This window comes from Platalea leucorodia (assembly GCF_965183815.1).
Source record: "Platalea leucorodia genome assembly, chromosome: Z".
Taxonomy (NCBI): Eukaryota; Metazoa; Chordata; class Aves; order Pelecaniformes; family Threskiornithidae; genus Platalea; species Platalea leucorodia.
The window spans coordinates 93,959,238-93,972,714 of NC_138858.1; the positions used below are offsets into that span (position 1 = coordinate 93,959,238).

General features: G+C 50.5%; 1 protein-coding gene across 1 annotated transcript in view; it reads right to left on the minus strand.

Annotated features, from left to right (window-relative positions):
• The window catches only part of AAK1 (AP2 associated kinase 1), a gene marked incomplete at its 3' end in the record, with an annotated part of 41,071 nt that extends 35,503 nt beyond the window's left edge, over positions 1-5,568 (minus strand). The window contains exons 1-2 of the mRNA XM_082336255.1: positions 5,446-5,568; positions 4,990-5,321 (exon numbers count right to left, since the gene is read on the minus strand). Coding sequence (XP_082192381.1) covers positions 4,990-5,152 — 163 coding nt within the window. The 5' untranslated portion in view covers positions 5,153-5,321; positions 5,446-5,568. The remainder of the gene's footprint in view (positions 1-4,989; positions 5,322-5,445) is intronic.
• Positions 5,569-13,477: the final 7,909 nt, after the last annotated feature.

Genomic DNA, 13,477 nt, shown 5'->3' on the forward strand with positions numbered 1-13,477 from the left:
TGTTCCTATATAACTACTAGAACGCTTCTGCAAGACCCGAGTTGGATAGTTAAACCCTCTATTTTCCCCAGCCAGAATCCCAAAACTAAGCTTTCTTATATTAAGTAATTGACAACTTCACAAGGCTGTTGCAGGACTGCTTGAACTGGAAACTATTGTGTTTTAACATGGAAGGCTCTTTCCTGGGAAGAGGACTGCAGAAAACTCGTCTTCCCATGACTGCACTGGGCTAACGCTGCCATTAAATATGCTCTTAGGTAATATAGCTGTTAAGTAAGAAACTAGCCACCCCCGTGCACAATCCTAGCTCCATTCTCCGACATGTTGCATAAAACGTACAAGTGAGGCTAGATAATGCGAGTCTCTGGGCTATACAACTTCTTACAGTTAAATCCACTAACACCTTCCTTTCCTTCCTGATTACATCTAGGGACACGGCACACACTCTGCCCCAGCAAAATCTGTGCTGCTAAAAGCACCAAAGCGCTTGGGATACCGCGACATTTACCCAATAACTCACTTGGGATTCTTCATCGGTTTGCCTGGCTTGTACACTCAAAAAACCAGACTGCTAAAACACAGAGGAGCCAATATCCTACCTAGCAGCGCAGAGCGCAGCGTACATGCCCTGCCTCACAAGGTACACAGAAAAAGCAACGGGGAAAAAAAAAAATAAAAATCACATGTCCCATTCCAAGAGAAGAAACAGTTTAATTCCTAATCCAAATGTCACTGGTCAGCTGATTAGCAGCTGGCACTTGGCAGAAGCTAGAAGGCAGTAACTGACAAAATACACTTCAAAGTGATATCTTGAACCCAACCACACTGAAATTGGGTTAAGGATCATGTAAATCTGCAAAATTTACCTCAGATGGGGCTTGTCTTAAAGTGAAGCTATTTCAGAAGAAGCTCACGTGTAATTTTAAAGGATGATAGTGACTTCAGGTTACGGTGCTGCATGCCCCACGGAAAGGGAGCGCCGGGCGTAAGCCAGGCAGGGGTCAGCAGAAGTCCTCTGCAATTAGCCCAGCCACACATTTAGGCAGCTCAGGGGGCCACCTTCCCCCCCTGGGCACAGGTTGTGCATTCACAGCCTTACCAAGCTCTTCATACACACGTTGGCCTGCAGGTCTGCTAAAGAAAACCACAATGAAACCTTCTCACAACGTCTGTTTTTTCAAAACAGAGTAAAAAAATATAGCTGGCAAATTTAAGCTGATTTTGCATTGGTTTATAATGTCTGCCATTAAACGCTTTGAAACATACATTAGCTATGAGCACACACACACAGGCATGTATCTGAAAAAAACTCAGTGGAATATCTGACCATTACTAAGCCTGAATCCCCTAACTTACACATTTTAAGGGGAAAAGACTACAAGTAGCACCTTCATAAAAATACTACTAATTGAAAAAGTGACTTTTCACAGACGTGAAGAAACGCAGCCTGTATCTTTTGCTAGAAATAGACCAAGACAAACAAAATCCCAGCTCGAACATGCACCCCATCAACCCTTACGCATCTTCTATCAATTCAGTACTCTCTTACAATCTCGCAGGTACAGAGAGTAACGCAAAACATAGCCCCCTGAAAACTGGACACGGGCAACCCCCACCTTGTTTGTTTTATCTCAGAGGAGTACATGTGGCTTGTGGCACTCTGCCACACAAGCACATCCCACAAGCTCCTTAGCAAATTTCTAATTTCTGGCAACAGTCTTCTAAATGTGTCTGCTGCTCTGGTCCTCATCACAGAGACACGGTCCTCCTTATAGCTCCCGTGTGGGTTTTGGGGGTGGGTTGTTGGGTTTTTTTCCCCCCCTACACACAGGCTGAAACAAAAAGCAGCATCCAATTTGATCACACTGTTTTGGCTTCTTTTCATAAACAAAACAGTAAGATAGTAGCCTGACTCACCCACACACTCCAGTGCCTCCCAGGCGTTCACCTCAGCTCCCCGAAACGCCCGTCACCCTAAAGTCAGGAACAACCCCCCTCAGCCCATACCGAGCCCAGACTACACCGATGCCACCGACTTTAACCCTGGCCTTGCAGAACTCCAAGGCCAGCAGTGCTGACCTCCCACAGCAGTTAATCCTCACGCAAACTTTGAGGAGAATTTTTCAAGAGATTATTTGTGCTATTATATGGATTAGAGCAAGACAACTACAAAGATTCAACTAAGAACCACCTATTGCAATATACTGTTTGTAAAAAAAATACTGATTCACCGGTATAACACCACCATGGACAAACAACCATTCAAGTTCCTTCTGTATTACTCCCATCTACTTCCTTCCAAAAGGAAGGCATGTTCCTCCCCACCCAGGAAAGCGAGTATCCAGACACAACTATTTTTAAGGGGGTGAGGGGTGTACCTAACTGCAGCGGATATTTTGGGGGATCTACGCAAGAGACTGCGAGCACGTGGAGATATCTGCCATCTGGCACGCTTCGCAGTGCCTGCATTAAGGACTCCCATCCCGGGCCAGGGAACAGTCATCTTCAGCAGGGTTGCTCAGCAGAATCGAGGGTGACCAGTCACAGCTTTGACAGATAGAGGTAAATCCCAACACTTTAATTCCAAAAGTTCTGGTTCAACCAGTTCCTCAGGCTTGCAACTCAAGTCTCCCCCACACCACCCATCATCGTTTCAGAGACTCTCTCTTTTAAGCCGCTTTTACATCTCATTTATTTTCTAGGCTTCACATGCTGCACCAAAACACAGGCCTCTCCTCTCCCTTCTAAAGCAACGGGGATGAGAGAGGTTTCTTTCCCAGACAGGATACTCCTCCTCCTAAGTGCTTCCCAGGGGACTTTTCCTTTTAGCAGAAACAGCCAAGACTTCACGAGTTGCCTTTTCAACACTGCTGAACCACCAGAACTCACTGCAGATACAAAGAAGTTTTCCAGCCGAGGATTCAGACGTCAGTAGTGCAGGGAACAGGTTGCCGAGAGCTCCCCAGGTCTCCAGCTGAGTCAGTGAAAAAATGCTGTTTACCAGCATTTTTTGGTGTACCAGCAGCTCCATGGGGAGCACCCGCAGCTACACCAAAAGGCCAGAAGTACGCAAATGACTGACCCATGTCAGATGAGCTACCTTTCCCATAAGGGAAATGGCATTTTCACCCCTCTGTTCCCATCAAAAGGCGACAACCAGCAAACCTACAAGCCACCTTTCCCTTGTCCCCTCGGAGACTTCACTCACCACGCAGAGGGACTTTGGACTGCCCACACTACGAGTCTAACTGGGAGGAAAATACCTGCGTAGCATATTTCACCAAAAGAACTTCCTTTGCTTTATAGCGTGGTCAGGAAGAGAACGTAGCGCCTATTTTACGGGCCTGCTGCACCTCGCTTGGCCTGCGTGCGCAGATCTAAGAGCTGTAGCCAACCCTAGGCCATGCTCCATCCCAGAGGCCAGCCAAGAAACCAGGAGTCACAGGGAAAAGCCCTCAGAAGCAGCAGTTGCTCCCAAACAGCGAGGTACAGAGGGGAGGCACTTCTCCCAGGCAATCTCTGCTACCACCTCGCACCTTTGGCGGCTGTAGCTTACGCCTGCCGCGCAGGAGAGAGCCCAGTGACACGCAGGCTCGCTTCCTGGTGCTGTCAGCACCGGGGCAGAACCTGCCAACAGATTATTCATCAGCAAAAAAAGCCTCTGTTTTCCCATGTTACCAGGATGAGGCCAGCTTGCATTAAAAAAAGACTGTGACAGCTTCTCAGGTTTAGCTCATATAGTTCCTAAGCTCCTAGGTCCAAAAGGGCCTTGGAAATATCAGCCAAGGCAAACCTATATTGCAAATTTCAAGTCAGGGAAAAAAAAAAAAAATATCACTATAGTTACTAGTTGAAGGACTGTTCTCGGTGCTCCTCTCAGCTCAGCACCCAGCAGAACATATCAGAAACCATGTCTGAAAGATGGTCACAGATCTATTTTCTGGTACACTGTGGTGATTTTTTACAAACCTGCACACAGCGTACACAGAGTCCCTTTTCCATTTTAGGGTTCTTTCTGTAAAAGCCAACACAGGTCCTCCCACTCAGCGCTCACACAGCAGCCACCCTCTCCTTCGCAATTACAAGATCAAAACAAAACACTGTTTTGACTAAAATCGCAAAGGATGCTGTGCAGGAGACGGACCAGGAGCAGGTCTAAGAAGGCCAACATCTCTCTGAAGGTCGAGGCTAAGGTTACCAGCCAGAGCCATTCATAAGGTTCCTTACAGCCCAAGCAAACAAAATGTAAAATGACAGTTAAAGCAGCAGTGATGGTTACAATTAAAAAATACCACCAGCAGCTTGCTGCACTGCAAGGACTGTACACATAAGGAGTTTTATAATCCCTACTGTTCATTTTTAGTACTTTGTTTTATTTGGAAAAAAAAAAAAAAAATGCAATTGGGATTACCACTTCCCCCGCAGAAACCCCAGACAAACAGAAACCCCTCATCCCAGATCACAGCTAGCTCTACTCAGCCTACCTGTGCGCATGACATAGCTACAAGGAACCTGCTCCAGTGTTTTATTCCTCTCTGCTTAAGGTAGGAAAGGAGGCAACTAGCTTAAGAAAGTTAGAGCGAAGACCACCGCTTTCTTTCTTTATTTACAGCGCCTTGTTCTGCACCAAAACATTTGACAATTTTGGTTTTGTTTTTAAAAAAAACCTCTCAGTTTAGGGAAGGTGGGAAACAATTAACTTCTGAAATCCCGTCGATCTCCAAAGCATTTAAAAACAAAATACCAAAACCAAACCACATCCAGCAAACCCACACTGGGTTTACACATGGGAAGAGCAGAAATGTCAGCTTGCAGATGCCACTGGATTGCAAGCCTGCCAAGGACAATGAAATATTTGGGGAGCTATGGACAGAGGGGCAGGCGGAGGGCACGGGAAAGGCCAAAGCCTCCCTTTCCAGCTTTGTGAGGGAGAGGGGGAGGGAAAAGAGGCCAAGGCAGAGCGTTCCGCAGGAGGCACGGGGCTCCTACCTTCCGCCAGCACCTCGTCCACCGTCACCTGGTACCGGCCGATGCTGAAGACCCTGCCGATGTACCCGCTGCCCGGGCCGCCGCCGCCGCCGCCGCCGCCGCTGGTGCCCGACCCCGGGCCAGAGCCGCCCTGCTCCCGACGCGAGTCGAAAAACTTCTTCATTTCTCAGGAGGCAGCAGCTGCCTGGTTACGGGGGCGATGCTATTTTTAAGGTCCCAAACCCCCTCCTCGTTCCTCCCGCAGCCCGGCCGAGGCCGGCGAGGGGGAGCCGGGGCCGCTCGCCTTGCGGGGCCAAGCGGAGCAGGCGCGCTGTCCTCCGGGGGATTCACACCTGCAAAACCACGGGGGGGGGGGGGGGGACAACGGGAGGGGAAGGCGGTTACCCCCACAGCGCGGCCCGGGCCGCCGCAGCCCCCTCAGCGGAGCCCCGGCCGGCAGGGCCCCCCGCCCCGTACCTCTCTGCGGACGGGGGGTGCCTCCATGCACCCCGCAGCGGCGCCCGGGGCCGGCCTGCCGCAGCCCCACCGGCTGCCCGCGGCGGGTCACGGCGGGGGCCGCCTGCCGGCAGGGCCCGGGGCCCGCATCGCTGCTTGGCGGAGCTCCCGGCGGCCACCGAGCCCGTCAGGGACCGACCCCGCCGCCGCCGCCCCCCGCCGGCCCCATCCGACCAGGAAATGGGCTGTCACAGGAAGTCCCGGCTGCCGGCGGGAGCGCCGCCCCCGCTCCTCCGCCAGCCCCGAGGGCTCGGCCCGGCCCGGCCCGGCCCCGCCGCCCCAGGGCGATCCCCCCCCCCCCCCCGCCGCCGCCGCCGCCGCCGGCGGAGCCCCCGGGAGCGCGGCCGCCACCCCCCGCCCCACAGCGCGGCGGAGGGGCGAATGCCCTTTTGCTGGGGGGAACGGGGGGGTAGAGGGAATGGCGGCAGCCGGCCCCGCCGCGGGGCACCCTGGGAGCTGTAGTTCCCGATCACCCAGCGGTAATGGCGGTAGGGGCCGCAGCGCCGCGGTGGGGACTACAACTCCCGGCATGCAGCGCGGCTCCGCCAGGACGGGAGGGGGGCGACGTTTTGGCGGGGCCGTGAAGAGGGACCCCGGTGCGGCGGCTCCCCCTCGGCCCGGCCGGCGGGGATGGGGGCCCCGGCGGGGATGGGGGCCCCGGCGGGTCGAGAGCGGGGAAGGTGCCCGGGGGCCATTTCGGCTCCTCTCTGGGAAGGATGGGCGCAGAAACCCTGTCAGAGAGGGGCCGCGGCCCACACTGGCACCTCGCCTGGCAACGGCTATTTACATTTATTTTCGAAATAGTGCGCTTAAACTTGACATTTTCGTGTCATAATAATAAAAGCCCCCTGCTGTGACATCTTGGGCTTGACCTGAAGTACAAGGCTTGCCTTCACACAGGCCCTGCTAGCGCCTGGCTCCAGAGCCTCAAATAAAACTAAAAATAAAGTAGCGATATCCCCGGCCCTCAAAACTGGTTGAGTGCTTTAAACCTAGCAGTTGGTTTTGTAAAGCCTGCGCCTTAGATTTGCTATTAAATTACATCTTTCTCCTCCCTGCTCCGGTACCTCACGCAGCTTGCGGCGAGATGCTCATAAGCAGCAACACAGCCCATCCGAAGAGCCCAAAGCCCTTGGGTCAGGCTTCAGAGAAGTTTACTTCAGCTCAAATCTCGTGAAATTTCCTTTAAATGCACTCTGGGTTCTTTTCAGCCTTTTTTCTCAGAAATGAGGAGATTTTTCCAGCCTACGGCGTCCGCAGCAGCTGGCTCCTCTCCTTTCCACGTGCATTAACAGGGAAGGCCAGAGCTGGGATTTCAAACAGCAGAAGGAAACATTAAAACGGCAAAAATTGGTTTTCCCGGCCCGCCACCCAGAGCGCAAACCCCCGGGGAGCGCACGGCTGCCAGAGGAATGCCTCCGCGACGGCCCCGCTCTCCGTCCGCCCGACGGGCAGGAGAGGAAACCAGAGCGCGCCCGCGCTTGCCCGATGACTCTGGTTTCCTGTATTCCGGTAATAACTACAGCCGTCCCACTGACACGCTCCTGTCCCAGGCGGATAGGCTAGGCAGGCCCTGGTTACTGTCGGATGACAAAAATATTTACCCCTTGCACAGCCCTTTTTCTTTTTCCTGAGTCACTACCTTGCTTGAATGGGCTGGCTTTTGGGCACAGGCTTCCAGCAACGCCGACGAGGCTGGATCAGCATGTTGTAAACAGACCTAATTGTTCCCCCCCCAATGTCTGAAGACTTTTAAGATGCATATGGCTCTCAGAACAGGCAAGTAAAATTGCCAGTGATAATATTTAGCATGTTGCATACACAGATCTGAAGGTGCATCACCGTACACTTGCTTTTCTGCTGAGCCGCTGCACCTCTTCATTATGGTTAACGCTACATCTCTTCCATCGTCCTTGTTCTCAGCAGTTCTTGTAGGTAAGGGTCTACAAGCCCACCCTGCAGACCTCAAAGTCCTCCTTGACCACCGTCATTTGCCCATAGTTTGTAGGGTGCGGCAGAGCGGCTCCTATCTGCACCTCATTTCCAAGTGTCACCTACAAGACACCCCAAGCCCACACAGCTGGAACTGCAATCATTTCAGCCAGTCAGCCAACACAAGCATGAAAGCAGTCCTTTTTCATTTAGCAGGCTTTAACCTTCATTAAACCTTGCTCGGCTGTGGTTTGGGGCTATATGAGGAGTTGCCAGTGGTCAATGCAGAAGGTTCAGGTGCCCTTCAGGTTAAATATGAACTGGGTAAAGTCTCAGTTGCTTCTATCCATTTTTCTTTTTTTTTAAATTATTCCAAGCTGTGAAAGATCCCCAGGCACCTATTAAGACTGAGGTAAAACACCCAGTGCCAAAAAGAGGCCAATAATCAGTGATTTCTGGGGACTCTGCAGAACTGAACAATTTCCAAGGAAATTGGGCATCTCTGTGCAGTACAGGGAAGTGACTCATTTCCAACTAAAGAAGATAAAGCCTACTGCCGTGCAGAGAGCCTGCAGATGCACTGCTGAACATCCGACCTCGGCACCGAGAAGTACTTTTTTTAAATGTACCTGGGAGCACCGAGGTATAATGTGGACGAGCGTCAGACCCACGTACAGCTACAGGGCCCCGACCTTCTGGCCACAGGCACGCCAACTCTGTCGGTGACCATTTTGGGGAGCAAAAGCACAGCAGAAGCCAATCCTCAGTTGCAGATGCTGATGATATTCTTTATTCCAGAAGGCAGGAGGCTCAGCTGCACTGCTGCAATCCCGGTGACCTTCACAGGGATCAGAGAGAACTGAGCCTGAAAGCTTCAAGTGACAAAGCTAATCGGTGATTGCCAGCAGAGACACGGTCTAGTACTTCTCCTATGTGAGCCTGGAGCAACTCCAGGGTGCTCATAGATTTGTCCCACTGCAGAGAGAAACCTCCGTCTGACTAGTACTGTCAATCCTAAGCACCAAATTTTAGCTGTTAAAATCCCGTGACGCTAGGTTTAAAATATCCGAGTCCCGATGATGTGGTCAGCAGAGCCGCTCGCCTGCATGTTGTCTCCCTGGTTCCCCTACGCTGCTAAGCGAAGGCATTCAAATCCCCAGGAAGAAGCACATGAACACAGCTGCATCCCTCTTGATCAAACTTTCCAGACAGCTCAGCATTTTCTAAATAAAAACATAGGGTTGGAAAGGTTTCGCGCGATTCACCTAAAAGCGAGGGCACACTGACCTCTCCTGGGCGCTTCCAGGAGGCAGAAAAGAGCCCGCACGGCTTTCTGCGCCGGGTTGTAGCTAGCCATCCCGGGGCAGCGAAGTAACGATCACGTTTTCCTGTATTCAGTGCATCGTAATTAAGTCTTCTCATCCAGTTATTTTTATCTTGATAAGGATGTTCCCTTAACCACACACATTTACTGCAAAAATTTCTGTCAAGATTCTCACCAGCTAAAGAGTATTAGAGCCACTATTCTATCCATTTTTTCCCCTGTGCTTTCTAGACTCCAAGGATCTCTTTCAGGTGCACAGCAGTGGCCCGCAAACACTACAAGTGTGACCAGAACAGCCATCGCTTTCCTACGCTACCCCCAAGAAAAAGCTAACTCTCAAGCATGCTATCATATAGCCAGCAATTTGGCTAGGTTCACAGTTCTGCAGAGGGGCAAAAAGACAACTCCAAAACTCACATCTATATTTTACCTGTTTACGTTTAAAAACTAAAAGCTTCCACCTCTTATACATTCCTATTTGCCCTTGTAAGACACACTCGCTAGCAACAGCCACCCCTCCTGCAGCCAGACAGCACCAGCAGTAATGGCACTCACGGCCTATATATAGGGCAGACACACATGGAATTGATTTTGCTGATTGAGATCTGTAGGCTCATGCATGTTTGATGCAATACTATTCATAGCCTGGATTGATACCGCGTACATCAGTAGGATGGACCGCCAAGTCAAAAAGAGCCATGTTTCTCAAGGAGCATGACTTTGCACTACAAATACGTCCTATTGTTCAAAGCAGGCATCGTTACATTAAAAGAAACTTGCAGATTGGGTTCTCGCTGACCAAGGATTTATGAGCTGTGTTTCACGTGGCAGGGTCCTGGGTGTACCCTCAGGCCTTCGTTGCCCCAAGCAGACTCACCTGGCCCTGCCCAGCACCCTTTGCTCATCCACTGGACCTCTATTTAAGCGCAGGCCAAGGAGGCTCGCTCTTTCTTCGAGGTGGTGGCAGGGTGGTCCTGGCTGTGGTTCTGTCTGGGCTTTGCTGGGTGAGCTCTGGACTTGGGTTGTAAGTGGTGCTGTTTCTCAGCGTTTCCAGCTTGGTTTCCTGGGTGGGCTGTGGACTTGCCTCCATCCTTGGCCTCGTGATCGCTGGGTGGTCGATGAAGCTGGCTGCTGCCCCTTGCTCTCTTTAGGTGCGGTAGGACTGGGTCCGGTTTGCATGCTTCCCCCCAGTGCTGTCGGCATCCTTGGCTTGTTTTCTCTTGTGGAGCAGCCCTGCTCTTGTTGCTTTTTAGCACTGAAACATCCTATTAAGATGTTTAATGTGTTTTCCCTACTCCAAGTGCTGCATCAGCCAGTGAGTTTCCATCATGTTTCCATGAAGGAATAAATACGCATGTGTGCCTTAGGAGTCCCCCTTAGCTGGGCAGCCATAGCTCTGTTTCCGTCCCCTAGAGCTGGGTTATAGCCAAATTACAGGCAGCTAAGTAAGATAAAGCTACGTAGAGGCCGATATTAATTAAGAAGAAAAAAAATGAAAGCTACTCATTTCCTCTTCAGAACTATATGTATGCTAATTGAAGTAAACATTCATTAAGCCCATTAAATGGAATTTGGGTTTGATAATGCATTTAAGGCTGCTGGAAGCAATGGTGTAGCAGTTCATAGCCTGCAGCTTTGGGGAAGGAGGGCTTAGGTTGTACCACAAATAGTACAGAGCTTCCACAGGGGCGTCAGGAGTTTCCCTGACTATTTCTCCACGGAGCTGGCAAAGGCCCCAAGGCCTGAGGCTTAAATTATATCAATTAGCCTTGATAGCGGGGGGTTGTTTGAGACAAAGTTGTTATATTTGTACAAACTGTGATGTGAACGCAATTCTAGTATATATAGCCCATCTCTTGTCCCTAATGTAAACAGGCTATACCACGACAAGCAGCGTAGTTCTGATTGCGCCGCATCCCCGGTAGGTGCTGCCTTCCCAGCGAGGGAAGGGAAGGGCTTCTCAAGGCCGGGCAGCCCTGGCTCGCGTGAAGACGCCTGCGCGCCTTCTGCCGCAGCCCGTGCCTCGAGCTCTGCTGGGATGGTGCAGCTGGCCGGTTTTCCCCAGTTCGGTTTGAACAGTGGAAGGTGAGACAACACAAGCAACCAGGGTCAAGAGCAAGCGACAACTTGTACGGCTGCAAGGGGCTGTTTTGAAGGGAAAAAGGGCACCCCACAAGTGCCTAGCCATCTTCACAGCCCCACCACGGAGGTGCCTGCTGACTCCGGTCCCCGTTGGATGGCGTTCATGAACACAGGCAGTCGACGAAGCTGTCAAACAACCAACGGCCCAGGCCTGTTGGCTTTCCCTGCTGTTTATAGCTTTAGTTAATAAAAGAAAACAGTAGACTGGGCTCATGGCCAAGCGCAGCCTTAAATTCCTCTGTAAGAGAAAGGCAGAGTGGGGGGGTATTTCTGAGACAGCATCAACACAGCATATGCTGTGGGACAGCAGCGTGGCAAGCACCGAGTGCGGTAGCAACCGAGGCTGTTAGAGCTGTCACTGTTAGAAACTGTACTAGCATTCAGGATCGCCTCTTGTGTGCCTGCCTGCAGAACGCGCCAGCTCCCCTGTCTTAAAAATCTTGTAATTGAAGCACACTTGAAATGGGGAGTTTGACTCCTGGCTTTTTCATACAGCTGCTCATTGCCGTCTCCCCTTACAGCTTATTTTCTAAGGCATGTAGACCACCATGTCTAAGTGGTCTCTTGTTTTAAATGCACTTTAGGTTAGAGGGATTTTTCCCCAATCAGTTCTGCTGCCCTGTTCATTCTTGCCCTTATGTGACACGTATGTTCATGTAATCAGCCCGGGTCCATCTAGAGAGCCCTTGACTCGCATAGCAGCGCGGGTATGCTGTGCTCAGGGCTTTGTAAAGTCCTGTCCGGAGCGCTGCACATTCCCCTAGTGATAGTGACTGTGTAAAAACAGGGGTTCTAATGGTTATGGTAAGTAAGAGCTAAGAACACTTTGATTTCTTACATGAATTGGAATATTTCAGTCTCTTCACCTCTAATAAATACTGCTTACCTATTTCTGGGAGTGTTTGTCACCGCCCTTCCTCTCTGTGTTAAAAGGGCTTTGCTGAAAGGACAGAACAAAAGCTTCAGGCTGGGTCTTCCCTGAAACACCGCTGTTTCTACAGCAAGGCTACCTCTGATCTGTGGAAACGGACGTTTTATCTTACGCAGTGCTGAACTGGAGGTGAGGAGACATCCTTGCTCGGCGTGTGAAAAGGACTCCTGTATCTCCGCAGCGAGTCCTAATAGCTGCAGTTAACTTTGTGATTAATCTGATGTTAAGATGTAGAATGTGAGAATTCTTTACCCTCTTACAAGCACATGAAAATCAGTGCTTGAGAAAAGCAAGCGCTGGTTTTCAGCCTCCACCCTAACCTCGGCTGCCGGCTGCTATGGAGACCGGAGCCTAACTGAGCTACAGCATTGCAACACAGCTCTGACAGCACTTGTGCAACAGTTGAATAACCCTGCTTTCAGGGGCTGCTGATTGCAACCTGCTGGTGCTCAGCTATAAAAATGAGCATTCCCTTAGGAGCTTCCTGAAAACACCTGCATAATTCCCAGAGGCCCAAATTCTGGCCCCCACTTAAATCTGTGGGAGTCTGGCTAAGGACTTCGGTAGTGCTGGGATTTGGACCTCCATGAATGAAGTGAGGCTGCTTCTCTCAAGCTAAAGGCAGGTAAATGCCACACTGGAAACCTCTCCTTCCAGCACCAGGCTCCTCTGCTCTTTGAGGAGCAAATTTAAAAGGCCATGTCCTTAGGGCAAAAACACAAATACTGCCATTTTCCAAGAGGTTCAGCTCTGTTCGCATTGTGGGACCTAGAATAAATACCTCCTGCTTAACAGGCTGGCTGCTTGAGCTCCATTTATTTACTTAATGCACCCTGCCCTGTCTTTCTGTGACCTTTAATTTTTATTTTGCCTTTTGCAGAGATGGGCAAACAGCAGGATGGAGTGGGAATACAGAGCAGGTATGCACGGAGTGAAGTCTGAGTATTTGGAGAGCTTTATAACAGGGGGGTTAAATAATCGATGGGACAAACAGGAAATACCAGTGAAAAGAAAAGCAATGTACTTTGTCACTTTACACTGTGGGCTTGCCCAGTACTGTCCCTCTTCTGATCTGGCTTCTCATGGAGCCAGCATCCATAACCAGACACGATTATAGGGAACTTGGCTGTGTGTTGGGTCAGGATCTGGCTTCTGAATGGACTACAATTACGTGAGTAATTCTGGATGGCCAAAAACATCCACACAAACACTTTGCATCTTCAAGTATTCCTCCCTCCTCCCTACTTGGAGCCTCTCCTGGGGGGAAAGCAAAGGTTAAATTATGCAAATGATGAATGGCAGGATTGGTGCAATGTTTAAAGGTTAAATAACTTCCAAAGAAGATAACTCATTGTCTAGAATAATTACTGTTGCATATACCATTGACTTCAGTGTCGGAGCCATCCAGTCCTCGGGGTTGAAGAGGCTGGAAAGCAAATAGAAGAATGAAGCTTTTGAAAATACACAGGCTAAAAAAAATCAGAGGCAACGTAAGATGGAGAAACACAGCAGTTCTCCTGCTGGTGGATTAAAATGAGCGGGTACGGGCCCAGAGCAGGAGACAGCTGACGTGAGAGGAAGGGATGAGAATGGAAACTTTAACAGATGTAGGAAAGAGAGGAGTTTCTCCTTAGTGACTGTTGATAATGGGTACTTGTCCACAC